Below are 17,177 nucleotides of genomic sequence, written 5' to 3'. Positions count from 1 at the left end.
AATCACAAAATATCACAGGCACCTTGGCTATAAAACATCACCACTTGTTCCACTGAGCAGTGACAGAGAGACAGTGGAGACAACACAGGGTTTGAAGTCAGAAGACCTGAGTGTGGGTCCCAGCTCATTTACTTACTATCCAGGTGAAGCAGGCAAGTTATTTTAACTCCGCTCCTCCTCAGTTTTCCTCATTCATAAAATGAGGATAATAAATAATACTTTCCTGACCATCCCACAAGGCAGTTAGCGTCTTCAAATGTGAAAGCACTTTATAAACTATAAAAGGTTGGAACACTTGGTCTGTATTGTGGGGATATGAATAATAGTACACAAATTTTTGCTCTCTTGGACTCTAAAACTCTGCCACATTTTTTCCCACTCTCTGATTTTTAAGTCTTCACTGCTTTGTTTCCCAGCTCACCTCCCCACCCACCCCAGCTATCTTTAGGCTCTTTTGATTGAAATCTGCTTCATTTGGTCATTTCTTAGGTGGATCCTTGAAAGCGGCTGGTTCTGCTATACCTCTGTGTTGGAATTTAATTTTCATACAGTTAAATAGACGAGAGAGAACTTTGTTTGCAGGAACGTATCCATTTTCTGTCCCATATTGCACATCGATACAGGTGGCATCTGCTCCCATAAGAGGAAGCTATCTCTGGTGGTCTTCCAGGCTCCCATCCTTCATTCTTGCTCCTAAAATCTGGAGCCATTAGTGACATGTGTCCAGCAGCATTTCCAGTTCTTACGCAACACAGCTTTGCACTCAGAAACAAGCAGGGCAACATACGGCTGTCATGACCTTTGGCAACAGAGAACCCCTCAACGTGTGCAGCGGAAGGGCCTCCGACTCTGCTAGCTAACCGAACCTTTTTCATAAGTTTTCACTATTTAATTTTCAAATGGAACACAAAGCTCATGACTAATGTTCTATAATCATTGCTTAAAGCCAAGTGTTTCTATGCTTGAATTTTGCTCTATTAGGAAAGAATTTTGCTTAATGTATACTTACAAAAATGTCCTGCTGAGTCACAGTGCCAAGAAGGCGAAGATCCGGGAGCAGAATGGAAACAGTGACATTTAGTCTGGCGCACCTCAGCAGAGCGTGAAGCAGTACGTTGGAGCCTGATTTTCATACAGCACGGTTAGGTGACAGTAGTGGCAGGGAGATGGCAAAGGAGGGCAGGGTTAAATGCCTGCCCACACACTCTCCTCCTCCTGGGTGTCACCAGGGCTGGGCTGGGCTCGGCTGACGCTGGGGATGAGAGCCAAGTCAGATCAACGTGCTGAGTTTCCGTTTAATAAAGCAATCTCCTCCTCACTGCTCTCCTCGATTGCACATGAAGACTGGATTCTCAGTCTTAAGCAGCTTGACCAAAATCAAATTATTTCAGAACATTTTAACTTTTTTTAAAAACAAAACCTTTCTTTTGGTCTATCCACTTGTGTCTACTGAAACATGCTTTGGGGAGCTGGTTGCATAGGGAGGCTCTGGTTCCTTAGTAACAATGTTAACTCTAGCTGCAGAAATTCAGTCGTATTTTCCAATAAACTACATTAGTGCTTTTCTATCTCTCCTGACGTTCAGCAGTTACAAGAATCTCTCACCTGTCTTGGATATGATTCCCTGTTAGGTTGTTGAACTTAAGACTGTATTGAAGATAGGAGAAGAGGAAAAAATAAAACAGAAGTTTATCCAAAGGTTTACATATTTTGTCCAACTGCCTGAATTTTACTGGTTTTAATATTTATTAATTTTCCCTGTGTTTAATCCCCACTTCTCAAAAAAAAAAAGCCAAAATAAAAAAAATCTATATTGAAAACTTTCTTTGTTCTCTAAAAATTTGGAGGATTCTTACTACATTTATCAGATACCTCCTTCTCATACCTAATCAGTCTAAGAATCCAATGACTTCTTAGAGCAGATGCTAAGAATACCTTCCCTACACTAATATTATCACGTTAATTTTATTTTAATCATGTGTCCTGATGTTATGAATGCATTTTTATCTATAACTACATTCAGGAACCGTTTAACAAGAGTCGGAGCCATAATAGAGCACTGGGAGAGATTTATGTCTACATCTACGCTTTGCTGGGGTGTGGACTATTTGTTGTTTCACTAAATTAGAATAAATACTTCAGTTCCTAAGGCTAGCAATTAGGACTTTCCTGTCATAGAGGAAATTTGTGGGTGAGACTTACATAGGACTCTGGGGCTTAGTCAGTGGGCCAGATAGAATTTGGTAGAAATGAAGACCAGAGGTTGGTTAGGGGAAGGTCTTGAGATGGCTAGATGATTTTTCCTATGCGGCTTTTAATCGTTCGTGTCTATAAAGTAGTTTTGCTGTAGTAGATCTAAAGTCTCTTTCAAGATTGAAATTTTTGTGTGAATTTTCACAGAAAAGTTTCTCCTTACTGAAAAGTTAGAGTTAAGAGGTCAAGATGAGAAATATGCTGTATTTTTATATTCTTAGATTTTAAAGGAAGTTCAGAGTAAAAATGGAATAATGTGGATGGAATGGTTTGAAATCATAAAAATTTTGACATATTCTTATGTGAAGGAAATATAACACAAAGCAAGATTATTTTATTAAAAACAAAGATTTTCATTTTATTTGAATGACTAAACATAACTTTATTGGTTTTTCTTCTTTTTAAAAAATATCTAACAGAGAAGAAAATCACGGTATTCAGACCTTGACTTTGAGGTAAGTTCTCAAGAATTTTTTTTATAAATTTAGTTATTTGAATTCAAGATTGATATATGTAATTACTTAAACATAATACTCTGTGCAGCTATATAATGGTTCTATTTTTTTTGTTAAATGAGAAGTCAGACATTTTTGATTAAAATCCATACTGTTTAACTAGTTGTAGAAAAAAACTTTGAAATTCTAATTGCTTTAAATGTGGGCTAAACTGAGATTTCCCAGACAAGTAAGGAATCCATTTTCTAAATGCTAAGATAAATAGGCAATTTATGGTGAGGGTTGAACTTGGTCAGTTCAGCTTGTTGGGAGATGGGAATGTCGGTTTCTTGATTTTCATATTTAAAACAATTATATTTGTTTTACTTCAGTGACTTCCTGTGGAGAGCCTGTGAGGTCAGTTTGGCTGGTTAGCTAGGCTCTCTCTGGCACTTATTTGCCTTGGGTCCTGATTCCTATTATTTAGATTCTCTGTGGTACATTCCAGATGCTTTTTTCCAATAGCAACTGTTGGTTCAGTGTGCTCCTGTGTTTGGTAAATGCCTTTTCACAGATATACAAGATGAAGATGTTCATTTTCCCAATTTACATTGAATTTATATTGATGCTGTAATATCAATGCTAGAAATTACTGAAATCATACCACTTGAGCAGCTTATGCTAAGCACAAAATTAATGCTATTTGAGCATCACATAAAACACACTTATGCATCTTGATAATTGGATGTGATTCATAGCCTGCTGACATAATTGGATATAATATTTATAAATTTCTCCCGCATATTTGTACTGTTGTGATGCTTATGTAGAACTCAGTGCTCTTAGCTGATATTCCTAACATTACGGAAGCCTCCCAGAACATGGAAATTCGTAATTCAGTCATTTCATTTATGTAGATGAATGTTGTAGCTCAGTAACATAATCAGGTATCCAAGGTGAGACAATTGTTTTTATTTACAATGGTGAACAAGCTCTGGTTTTACCCTGAATAGAGTCTAAGGAAAACTGGTCTTTTACAGCAATATTTCAGTAGTATTCGTACAAGATACAAAATAGTGATAAAGAATTTGGCCTCAAGGATTATGTGGCAAATTTTAGTAGTGGTGTGGCTCAATTGTAGCAACCTGGCATGGGATAAATATCTCATTATAGCCTAAGTTTTTAGGGTAAAATTATCGAGACTATAAATTCAAAGAGAAAATACTCAGCAATCTTCACTCTTAGATTCTTAGTGCCTTTTAAGGGACAGATATTTTAGTGTTTTTTTTTTCCTATTAATTCTTCAGGTAGCCAAAAATAGAGGATCATACTGTATATATATTTTTGGTCCTGAGAGCAATAAGCTGTTATGTTAGTACAAGGGAGGTGGAGGTGGGAATTAACCCACCAGGCATCAGTGACAAAATATAGTAAAAACCTAGATCTAAAATTAAGCGTCAGCGCACCAACCAAAGTTATGTAATCACAAGCGCTGAAAAGAAATCTTACCACACTGCATCATTTGGAGCGTTAGAAAACCTGTTCTTTTCTCGTATATTCTCTATGGCGACTGGAGCAGATTCCTTAAGCTGATACTTCTTCCTGTGCTTAGAATTCAACTTATAACATGGAATTATCAAAACATCTGCTGATAATGGAAAGAAGTTGCAACACAACCACTTGGATATTTTCTTCAGCTCTTTAATTGCTATAGTTATTGTGTGATTGCTACAGGCGTCAAAATTTGGGGGGAAAAATCTTTGAGATATTATGTTTTCTTATGAACCGTTTAGTACTACTCCCTTTGTCTATGTGCAACTACGGTGGCAGATATCTCATGAATCGTGTTCAGAAAAATGATGGCCAGATTTAAACACTAAAGGATTTTAATGCAGTCTACTTGTACTTGGTGGATGGTCCTTGAGGAAGGGTCCAAGCTCTCCTCTCCCCCTTCAATTCAAGCTGGATAAATTGTATTTGTTTATGTCAAGCTTTCTAATAACCCTGCACCCCATCCCACAAGCTTTACCACACAGTGGCCACATAGGTATTTTGCCACTGACGGACAAACTGCCCCCTGGTCTCCTGAAAGCAGCTTCCCTTCAGCCTTCAGGCCCCAGAGTCTACACATGATAACAGTGTTCTCTCAACTCCTATCTGTAAAACTCTGTGGCTAGTAAGTGTTATACCTGGGAGAAGCCCTTTCACGTGGCCGATCTACAAGACAAGATGGCATTCCTGGAATAAACACAGCGAAGGGTTTAGTGGTCATAAAATGGCGGAATACTGATTCTTGCTTTCTGGAACATACACAGAGGGCACTGTAGGGATCATCCTGTGTTCCGTGACCACGCCTCTGATTGGATTTGTATTCCCAGCTCCAAGCAGAGATCTGGTATATAGGAAGCATTTAATAAATTTTCTTGGAATGAATGATGAAAAATTGTATTTTTAAAATCTAGTTTATTTTAATAAAAAATTATCAAACACTCTATCTGAGTTGGGGCAAATACCAATATAGCAAATGGACAGCTCTGAAGGGAACACCTCAAAGATAGCCCGCTGGACTTCAAAGATACCCACGTCATATGTAACTCAGGCGGCAGAAATGGCAGGTAGCAATTCCAAGAGGGGGAAGAGGCGTGGAGGTTGCCTAAGGTGTGGCAGGCTCAAGAAACAAAAAGCCAAGTCAAAATTCACTAACATGGGGTCTATGGGAGAAAGGAGAGACAGAGGAAAGAATTTAGAAGCCGTATAGTGAAGGGCTTGCACCCTAAGGGGACAATTTTCACCTAATCTGTTACTAAAAGCTGCAAAGGCTTTTCTTTTATATTTTGTTTTGCTTTTTACTGAGGAATAATTTGCTCTGATCTGGGCTTTAGAAAGGTGAAAATGGCAGTAATAGGAAGGAGAGATTGTAGCAGGGTGAAATACAAATTAGGAAGCAATTAGTCCAAGAAAGAAGAAATGAGGGCCCACTTCCTAGAAGTGGTAGGAAAAGAAAGGGATGCAGGCTATCTGCAGAGTCAGGATCAGTGGGATTTGATCCTAACTGAACATTGGGTAAAGGGCAAGGGAGCTGAAAACGGTGACTGCAGGTCTAGCCTGGGTTTCTACTGGTACCATTAACAGATCCAGGAAAATCAAGGTGACACCTAGTTAGGATGAGTTGCTTTTTAATGCTTTGGGGATTAAGGTGCCTAATAAGATGTTAAATCAGAAATATTAGGCAGGTAGTTTATATGGTCTGTCTGGGGTTGAGGACAAAGCTCAAGGAGTTCATAGGAATGCAATTACACACATCTATTCTGAAGCTGTAATAGCCATTATTATCCATTCCATGTTAAATACCTCTCTATCCATAGATTTTTAATCTTCTCTTCCAAAAACATGGGGATAAACTTTGTCACATTCTTCCCTGGGAACCACGTAGCCTCTTAAAAACACATTAGAAAGTTCCTCTGAGGTTCCTAATGAGCCCCACACATCCAGTAAACCTGTACTCCTCAAACCGGGGAGAGGTGATGGTGGACAGAGGGCACAGGAAGACAGATCCAGGATGATCATGGCCTGCCTTTGTGGGACTTGAATTTTTATTGGAAGATTTGGAGGAACACAGTCAAGTAAGATAAAATATTTTGTATTAATTTTATATCACTATGAACACAGCTAAGCTATGACATAGAAGATAAAATTTATATTAATTTCTGAATAGAAACCATAAAATTTCTAAGAAATGTCTTGTTCATGAGAGGCCCCTTCCTGCTTTGTCCCCACCCCCGGCAGTGAGTACATTCTGTCAGGCAACCAGCGCATTCGGGGAGGAAACGTTTGAGTACCCCAGTCCTACACTGTATCCATCTCTTCTAGATTACTAAATTTAAACTGTTGCAAAATTATTTATTTGCAGCCAAGTATACTCTGGAGTGACAGTAACAAAACAAAAAATGCATATCTTCATTCAGTTTTTTCAAACTCGTTGTCTAGTTTCTTTTAAGCCCTGGGTACATATTTATTCAAACAGAAACATGTTTGTAACATAAATAGACACCATAGTGTCCGGCAGCTCAAGTGGCTAAATGTTCTGTTACAGATATATTGACTCTGGCCAAGGAAAGGTACATGGACCATTCCCTTCCTGCCATCCGGCTCTAATAGCCAAGTTTGTTTCTGCAATGTGCCTTGCTTCCTTCCCATGAGTTTTGACATTCACTTCACACTCGTACCCAATAGCCCACTCTTGATGGAGGACTCACGTGCAGAGCAGTAGAGAAGAAGAAAAATAACCATAGGTTTGTACTAGTAAATATGGACAATGGCAGTAGAGGTGTATGAACTCCCATAGCTGGAAAAGGTAATTCAGGCAGAGTGGTTCCTAATTCCTGTCAGCACATGATTTCCAGGCCCCATGATCTAAAGTTCATAGTCGGGAAATTCTGCAACTTTTTCTGACAATTTCTCAGTTTCTAAAAGTCCATAGAAGGTAACCCCTATCTTATCTGTAAGTCAGACTCAAATCCCAACTCTATGACTCACACTTCTGAATTTAAAAGAGAAAACCTTCAGTTTGTTTCAAACCTACATACAGGCCCCTTATAAGCCACTTGTGTGGAAAATAAGGGAGTACAACGGGGTCAGAAGGGGAGGCAGAGTTCCATCTGGGGCCAATAAAATGAGCCTTCCTTCCAGTGGGGAGACCTCTTGACTAGGAAAGAAGTCAGGGTTTAGGGTGGCCTTCCATGCTGCAGGCACCTTCCCTGGCCGATAGCCCTGTGCCATTTCATTCATTTAATTTATTCCATACACATTTATCAAGCACCCGCTGAATGCCGAACACTGTGCTAGGTGTCAGGGATCCAACAAGCGGCCCACGAGGTGTTCAGAAACAAGATACGGAGACCAGCCCTTCATGAGATAGTCAGAGAACTACAGGATGGTTGCAGGGTGGTCAATACCCACAGAGTGCATGGGCTCACACGGAAGGCCCCTAACCCACCCCACATGGCTTTATCATTTCTTCCATCTGAATAGGACGTAATCACAAACTTGAATCTTCTAAAGGAGGAAGCTCCCTGAACCTACAGGATACATCTAAGACAACGGCATGCAAAGGGAAGTGACTTTGGGTTCAGAATGAATTCCTGCTCCCTCACCTCCTGTGTGAGCTTGGGGGCTTTCCTTACCCTCCTGAGCTCCAGCCTCCTAGTCAGCAAAGGGACAGAATGACTCCTACCGCCCAGCGCTATTGTGAGGATTAAGAAAGATAATAATGGCCAACATTCCTTGAGTGGCTCTTATCTCTGTGCTCCACTGATAAGTGACTCATATCCCTTTCTAATCTTCAAAACAACCCTGTTTTTGCAAGGTTATTCTGATAACTGAAACAGGTGAAAGGGATTTTGTGCCCCAGACCACACAACTTGAAAGTGATGGAACTGAGATCTAAATCCAAGTTTGTCTAGATTCAGAGCTATTGACTTTGACGCATCCTAGTATTTAATCCAGGGGACTGCCTGGGATACAGTAGGTGCTCAAGACATACAGGTTCTTTATATCCTGGTTTTTCTCAGATATCTGAAATGTCATGAAAGTGCTTTACAACTTATCATGTTTTCACTAATATCAATAATTAAAAGGCTGCAAAGACTGCCTCCCTCGAGTTACAAAGATATAAACTGGAAGATAAGAGTCTTACGAAATAAGCTCTTCAGGAGACCATGTCTCTGTGCAGTTAGGTTGCTGGTCCTCTTGGGGTGGGGGTTCATACATAGCTTCAAAAACTGTTGCGTGATCATAATCTGAGTGGAAGGGAGCATTACCAAACATTTATCTTTATTGCAAAAGAGGCCTATAATATTTGACAGGCATTATAACTAGAGGAACCAGAATTTTGTATATATTACCAATTAGAATATATTATTATAAAATCTTTACAAGGTTTTATAAAATTGAGTTCTAAACTAAGTTTTTCACGGAAGTCAATTTCTTTGGGACGCAGAATGTTTGTCACAGAAGAAAGAAAACGGTAAACAGATAAACCCTAAGGGCAGCAAAAATCCAAAAATAGCCATTAAAGTGGACCACTAAGATTTATAAGCATGAAAATTTCTAATTAGGTGGTTAAGACAATCAAAGGCATGAGTGCTGCAAATAAATAATTATTCAGACAAGTAAAGAAATAAGAGGAAACCCTTATTACTTGTGAAAACTAAAACCACAGCTAAGTTTTTATCCCAGAACGTCACTGGGTTAGAAACTCGCCAGTATTCGCTGTGATACTGGCTTTCTTGTCAATGGAAACTTCCTCATTAAAAAATGAAAGATGCATTGAGTCTGTGAACAGGAAGGAATCATGTATGGAGAATAAAACTGAGCCCATGACAGATACATGAGCTATTGATTGGCAGCTCTAACATGGTACTTCTGTCAGAGCCTGCAGACCATCATTGCTATGGTGATTTCTGGCTGTGCCAAGGTGGCAATTTCAAAGTAGAATGATTATCTGGCATGAGGATGTATTTGCAATTAAAGTTTCTAGGTAGGAAGGGCCCCAGATTTCAGCATCCACATTTTTCATTTGTTTCCATATTTATTTCAGAGTTCTTGAGCTTTATTATTCAGCGTTGCTTTCGTTAACCTATGTAGAACAGTGCAAAATGCTTTTTGGTTGTATAACCTTGATGTCCACCATATTTCTGAGTGTGTCCTAGCAATCCAACTCCTTACAGTAAAATCCACCCAGTTCAGAATCAGCTGCTGCCCATTCAATATGATTATACAAACTCCAATCAGTTCATGTATCCTTATTTCCATGGGATATATTTGACACTTTCTTTGCTTCATTAAACATACTTTATCCAACAGAGATACCAGGTTGCAAGAGGCAAAGAGTGACTTTGACTAACAAACAAAAGAGAACTTTTTTAGAAGGATATGGAAAAATTAACGTTGTGGCCGGGGGATGGTAGGGACCTCGGCTGACATTTCCAACAACATGAGAAGGTATAGCTCCCAATGCAAAGTCTGGATCCTCTCATGAGATGAAAGATAAATGGAGACTGCACAGACAAAATCATCACAGCCCACCTTAAAACAAGGGAGCTGTGCCAGTAACGTCAACTGTCTTAGAAGAGAATGAGTTCCTTGTCTTTGGAAAAGAATGATGTCATTGAGGAAAGGGGATTCGGGCATAAGATTAAAAATTGTACTAGAAATTCTCTGAATTTTAGAAAATGGAGGAAAGAAAACAAACAAGATGCAAGAATAACTGATTTGAGAATTTTCATCTTAAACATGAATATGTAACAATTTGGGAATCAGCCTCACTTGGATTTATCTTAGCAAATTCCTTATCACTTGCTCCATAACAGCACCATTTGTTTTCCTTATCAGAGTTCTAATTGAACAACATATTTGCATGATTATGTAAATACTGCCTATGTGCTACCTTATAATTCAAGCTATAAGAGAGCAGCCACTCTATGGGATTTTTCACACCCTTGTTACCCCAGCATCTAACACAATATGTGGTGCTCATTAATATGTATTAACTGACAGAATGAAATATCTTTAGAGAAATGTCAGTAGTGCAACATCGCTCCTACGGCACCCTAGCAGAAAGGAACTGCATAGTAAGATTCATTATCATGGAAAACACTATTTGTAAGTTAAAGCCAGAGTGAATATTCTGACGACTACATTTTTTTAAAAAGGTATTCCATGTAACACAAATCCATATTTTGATCAATGTCTTAGGACCTGGTACTGCATGGGAATATTTGCCTCCCCAAGGATAGAACGTACTGCATTATATTTGCCAGCTATGTGGTCCCCAAAATCCCTCCATTGAGGTGCTTCTGCTAATCCTACCTCCCATAAATCTCCATCAGCCGTCAGTAGTCAAATTGTATGTGCCTGGTGTTTCTCTGTAAATCCTGCAAATCTGTTTCCTGTACTCTCCCCAAAACTGATGGGAAGTTAATTGCTCTATAATTGCTTGCTATGTTTCGTGTCCCCATCATGAGTAATGTTGCCATGTTCTCATCCTCAACCACCTGATTCATCAACAGCCAACTCCTAGAGCTAAGAAGAGCAAAGATGAAAATAATCTGCTTATAGTAAGATGTAAAATGGGAGAATTCTCTCAAAGAAAAGTAGGCTAATGAAAATAGAAGAAATTAGCTAAACAAAGTATTGCCTAAAGACAGATTCATTAAATATAGGCAATGAAAGTTAGCATAAGAGAGAAAAAGGTTTTTAAAAATATGTTAAAGATTCAATTTGCATTTCTCTTTTGCCTTTTTTTCTCAAGGAGATGGTGTTCTCCACAAGTGTCTTTTTTAGAAGAAAATTAAGCATTATAGCTCTTCCCCTAAAGATATATTTATTTTTTAAAACAAATCCTTACTTTTGAAAATATTTGGGAATTAACACAATAGACCAAATGTTCAAGTCATAGCTTAGGCGTGAATATAATATACCTATGCAGTCCATGCGAGTGATGGTGAGTTATGAAGCACATGCTTAAAAATCCTATAAAATATTATGCAAACATGAAGGCACAATCTTGCACAATCACTGAAATGCTGATTTGTAACTTTTGAAAATCAAAATTGAGGAAGGCATTTTCTCCTTTAAAATAACACTCGAAAATGCAGGGGATTTATTATCTAACTCCTCTTTATTAGTGCTCTGTTAAATGCTGTGTAATAGAAAAATATTCAGCCCACAATACTTCCCCACCGTCATTTTTATTTATGACTCTGTTTGTTGCATTATGATGAAGTTGAGAGAAAAGGGCATAACCAGGGATGAAGAGTATTAATATATTTGTATCTGTGGTTTTAGAAGCTTATCAACCACACAATTTATGCTCTGAATCCTAACTGTTAAGATTCTGTACCATCTCGTAAACAAATATGAAACCTGTGGGTCAGATTTTCCTTCTGGAAGCTCACTCATTATTCACATGGAAAGTAAGATTTCAGATCTCACATATATTTCAGACACTTTAGTGCCTTGAGTCAGCCTTAATGGCAGAACCTGGGATTTTTGCTTCCCCTTTAGTACAGCCAGCTAGGATTTTAGTGTTTATAGAAATAAAACATAAAGAAATAATATTTCCCATGACAAGCATTGAGAGACTCGGGTGCTTTACAAGTCCAAATTTTTAAACATTTTTTTATATTGTAACAGTTTTTGTAAAACAGCTCTAAATTTGAATGATGAAAATCTTACACAGGAATGACTGCTACATTTTTAATGCACCCACAAGAGAAAACTACTTTTTGGTAATTTTGTAAGTGGAAGAAAAAGCCAATTCTTCATGTTCAAGAAGTGCTGACTGTGAGACAAGGATTTGGTGCAACTCATTAGCATTTGTGGCATCCTTTGGGACCTCCTGGTTCCTGCCAAACTTGATTTCCCTTATTAGTAAAGCAAAAATATTAAATCTCCTTTTTTAATGCATAAATCAAATTGGAAATGAGAGCCATCCCGTTCTCTTTTGCAGAAGGTCATGCATACTAGGAAGAGGCATATGGAACTGTTTCAGGAGCTAAATCAGAAATTTCAAACTTTGGACAGATTTCGGGATATACCAAATACAGGCAGCATGGTGAGTATGCTTCGCTTCATCGGTGCCTGACCCCACACTAACGATGTGTCACGTCAGCTATCGTCCCTGCCCTCCAGCAGCTCCTCAGTGTCCTGGGAACACAAGAGTGGCATACGTAGAAAAAAATAGTAACCCCCAAAATGTACTTTGGAATGTACCAAGAGGCAGATTAGGAATGACAGAATCTTTAAGCATTTCCATTCATATTCCAAATGTTCTCATTTATAAGCTTTAATTGGAATTAGTTGTATATCAAAAATGTGTCGGCTTCACTTGGCCCTTTTGTCATCAGTTATAAGTTGGTTAGTTCAAATATCCAAATAGTTGACTAAATTTTTCCATTTCCATTTGAATGCCTGGCATTTTAAGGTCATAAAATGACTCCTTCCATATAAATAAATAAATAAATACACACACACACACACACACACACACACACAGAGAGAGAGAGAGAGAGAGAGAGGGAGATAGAGGTGGTTTTGTTACCTGAAACCAAAGTGGTAGGTTTGTCTCCAGGAGATTCACTTGTTTTATGACAAGAGTTTTGGGAAATACAATCAACGTCGGGGGCTCTGATTGTTGACTATGACCATTCTCTTCTCATTCATTCATATTCACACTGCTACAATCCTAGCACAGGACTTCATCAAATAAAATGATAGTCTGCAGTTACTATGCATGGCACAGGCATGGCTCCAGAAAAGGCTACATAATTATTTGTGAGAGCACTGGACCAGGAGTCCAGAAATCAGTTTACTAGCAGAAAGCTCAACCAAGAACTATCTGATCTTGAGCAAGTTACCCAGCTCAGGTTTCTAAACCTCAATTTTCTCCTTCCAAATCGAGCATAGAACATAGTAATTAATTTATGCTTCCTTCCATTCTCACAACACTTTCCAAGGAGGGTAGAGCACTTGAGAGGTTAATAAGAATCTGAGGCTCAGCTATAAGAGACAGAGCTGGGACTGCCCTCTGACACCACTCTTCTTCACACTAAAGGTAGTGTTTGGAGTGTATCCACTCTGCCTCACACCCTTGCAGCCCTTGGATGGACCCCTCCTCCTAACATCTGGGGTTCTGATCTATATGTCGCTCTAAGGTACGTGGTGTTTGATCACCTTCAAACTCTAGTGATTCTTCCATACCTGTGGTATGAATCTTAGTCCTGGCTTCTGGTTGGTAACATTAGCTCACCAAGAACAAGAATTTATGCGTCCCTATGTTTGTCTGTATCCTTCTCAGCATGAGTACAATGCTGGTCATGGTAAGTTATCAGTAAGTGGCTGCTCTTGATTTATGCATGTCTCTGATAGTTCAATCTGTGTTTATTAAGTGAAGATTATAAGAAATACTATGCACTTTAACTCCTAATTGGTCTATAAATAGTTCACGTGTATATCAGTCTATTTCCCTCTTTACAGTGGGAATCGTGTGTTACTTGTTATCACCAACACAATGCTAGGCATATAGAAGACACTTACATGTAGTGAGTGGTTCTTTCTCATCTACTCTTCTAAACATTAAGCCGTCAATTTTTAGTTAGCAGGCAAATGAGAATTGCACCATTGAGATTAGACCTAAACACATTAGCTACTTATTTTGGAATATTGAAAGCTAACATTGAAATAAATTGAAGAAACTTCATTTGTTTAAAAAAAAATGGAGAGGGTTATGTTTACAATCTGAAAGACTTAATACAACAGATACAGCTGGCTGCCTGCTATGTTATGATAGTTATTTCCCCTTTTTGTATGGTCTGGGTAGTAAATCATTAATGGCACAAATATCTGTATCCCAGTTTCCTGACAACCAAAATAGTCTGCTAATTATACCACATCTCTGCAGCAGCATGCTTTTTCTAGAAAAGATTTATAAATTTCTATCATTTGGGAAGTTAGGAATGGAGAGGATAGAGTTGTCATTGCTGCTTGACTATTGTCCTAAATATCTGAGAACAGAAAAAAAAAAAAAAAAAAGGAGTTCCTTATTTAGTTTTGATTAATAACAAACATGTGAGTGAGTTCGTTATCCTTAATTATCATATAATTCATAGTGGCACATTGCTAATGAAAAATTACATAATTGGGTAAAGACATTTTCAAAACAAAAATGTCCGTAAAGTCTTTTTTCTTTTTTTTTCTGGCTACTAACTCACAACACCTGCCTAGTACTGCAAATGATAGTCATTATGTAGAATTTGGGGGATCAAAAGGAAACCAGAAGACCATGTAATCCATTTCCCTGCTTGCAGGCAGGACATTTAAATCCCACCACAAGGAAAAGGCATTGTTAACAGAACTTTTTACTCTAAATGTGTCTCACCACCTATTCTCCATCAAGATCTCTTTCCCCCAGGGAGCTTCTGCAAATTCTTGCTCTTTTAGAATATAGAATAAACATATTCTCTCTCACTTTGTCACCAATATTAGTAGGTTGGAAGAAGGGAGGAAAGAAAGAAGAGAGGGAGGGACTTATCCACGGAGACAACTGGCCTGCCCCTGGACGCACAAGCCCTGGGAAACACTCAGCAGCCCTGCCGTGTTTGGGTGGCTCTGAATTCTCATATTCAGCTAGCATTCTATTTGTATTTGCACAGCCTAAGACCAAATAGCATTTTGGAAGCTTCATGCATGTTGGCTCAAGCTGAGTTTATAATTTACTAGGCCTTTATCACACATGCTTCAGTTTAACTGCATCTAGTCCATTCTGCACTTGAGCTCAAAAAATAAACAAAACCACCTGCATAAATTCAGGAACTTGTACTAACTCTGATCAAACTTTATACCATAAGGTTCAGGCCTCCACTAAAGCCTTTCCTGGCCCCTGTAGCTCTCACGGTCAAGTTCAATGATCCCTTTGGGCTGTTCCAGTTTATCATTCCCTGGGACCACTGAGAATGTTACACCTCTTCATGCGAGAGTCCGCCGACTACCCTCTTGTCACACCCAACCACAAAGGAAGAGGGGTAGCTTGTGGGCACCAGCCCTCCTCACCCGCTGCGGGTCCTGTCCTCGCTCTGACTGCTCAGTGCAGAAGTTCCTCGCCACTAAAGGAGCAGGAGGCTCTGATCCCAAAGGTGTGCACACATTTGAGAACAACGATGAGACCCACAGTCCAGCTGGGAGGACCGCAGGATGCTGGAGGAGGTGGAGAAGAAAGCCAACCTTATTAATTAGTTTACTACCCATGAACAGAACCTCTCAGAAATCCAATCAGCCATGTACTGGCAATAATATTTTTTGACATTAGAATCTAGACACTCTGACAGTTTAAAAGTGGCCATTTTAGTTCATGTATCCGTGGTGCTTGATCTTCAAAATATAAAAAGGAAATCACACCTGTTCCAAACATAATGTAACCCCTGTTTTCAAAGCACTACGGCTTTACATATGTGAATCCTTGTGGGCTTGAACTAATTGTACTTTCTGTCAAACTAAGGATTCCAGGAGTTCCTGTAGACAGCCCTTGTCCAAGACGGATAAGGCCCTCTACGGCTTATTCAGCGGAATTCACGCCAGTGCCCCTTGCAGTTGATGACTGATGAGTCGGGTCACTGCAGTGCCCCCAGACGGTCAACCATTCCTGTTGCCTACAAAACAAATTCCCAACTGAGTAGCCTGGCATACAAATACTCTTCTGATCTGGCTTTGAGTTCACCTTCTGCCTGTCTTTTCTGCTGTTCTTTTTCACTCCGACTAAAATAAACTGGTCATGTTCTCAGAGTTGTCCCATCGCCATGCTCTCTGGACTTTTGCTTCTTGGTACACATGCCTGTTCAGCCACCCGACCTCCAATACACACATGTCTGTGTGACCAAGCCCATCCTTCTTTGCCAGCCCTGAGGTCACTTTTCTTGGAGAAGTTTATGTGCTTCCACAAAAGAAAGCCATATCTCCACCCTCCTCTGACCTCCCACCACACTGTCCTGGACCACAGACATAGATATATTTTTATACCTCCATTTAGCTGTTAACGCCTTCATAATAAGTATGATTACCATATAGTGAGCATTTATTAAGTACCAGGCATTATGCTAGACCCCTTCTCTTTTATTTTTGCGACCCTACCAAGTAGGTAACGATCTACATATTTTGCCAGTTTCTTTGGCCCACGATACAAAGCATATCTCTGCTCTGCAAATATTAAAGTTGAGGGTCAGGGAAATTGAGTAAATTGCTCAAGGTCACATTCATAAGAAATGGAGCGACTGGAGTTTGGACCTGCGTGTATCAGGCTTTAAATCTTGTGCTCCCTGGGGGACCAGGCTGCTTTTCCTGTTTGATTTATCACCTTATTCTCCCTAGTGCCTAACATGATGCCCAGCACAGAGCAGCTGATGAATAAATGTTGGTTAAAGGGAGGAGAGCGGAAAGAGAGGAGGGAGAAGGAAGAGGAGAGTTACAGGCCTATATCCATGAGACTTCAGGATATTAGACTAAATCAGAATTAATCCTCTGCACATATCCTAAAGGTTAACTTTTTATTAAATCTTTACTTTTAGCTGTTTTTTTCTTGTAAGTCCTCATGATTAAGTCTAGTAAGTGCTGAAAATATCTAATATATTGAGGATTTTAATAATTTAATTTCTAGTTGTGATAAGTATTTCTATGAATTGTCTCTTTTGCTTATCCATACTTGAGAATGATTCTTAATACTAAGTGGAACCCAGATAATAATTCAAGTGTGTGTTTTGTGTCCCCCTGCTAATTGATTATAGTCAACTGAAGGCTGGAATTTGGGGTGGGGGAGGGAGTAAAGGATACTTTCAACAACTAATAGTTGTTTTAATTTTTTCTAAGGACATTTCAGTCATGATGTTCTTCTTTTTCTTTAGTGTTACTCAACTTAGTCCATACCATTCAAATTCCCTCATT

The 17,177-nt window shown here is 39.1% G+C and overlaps 1 protein-coding gene across 1 annotated transcript in view; it reads left to right on the top strand.

Moving 5' to 3' along the window:
- Positions 1-17,177, top strand: part of ADGRB3 (adhesion G protein-coupled receptor B3) — a 661,473-nt gene that overhangs the window by 642,620 nt on the left and 1,676 nt on the right. The window contains exons 30-31 of the mRNA XM_058554075.1: positions 2,673-2,708; positions 12,199-12,303. Coding sequence (XP_058410058.1) covers positions 2,673-2,708; positions 12,199-12,303 — 141 coding nt within the window. The remainder of the gene's footprint in view (positions 1-2,672; positions 2,709-12,198; positions 12,304-17,177) is intronic.

The sequence above is a fragment of the Diceros bicornis genome, chromosome 14 (assembly GCF_020826845.1).
Source record: "Diceros bicornis minor isolate mBicDic1 chromosome 14, mDicBic1.mat.cur, whole genome shotgun sequence".
Lineage (NCBI taxonomy): Eukaryota > Metazoa > Chordata > Mammalia > Perissodactyla > Rhinocerotidae > Diceros > Diceros bicornis.
Note: the sequence above shows the minus strand (reverse complement) of the source record. Positions and strands in the feature narration are given on the sequence as shown.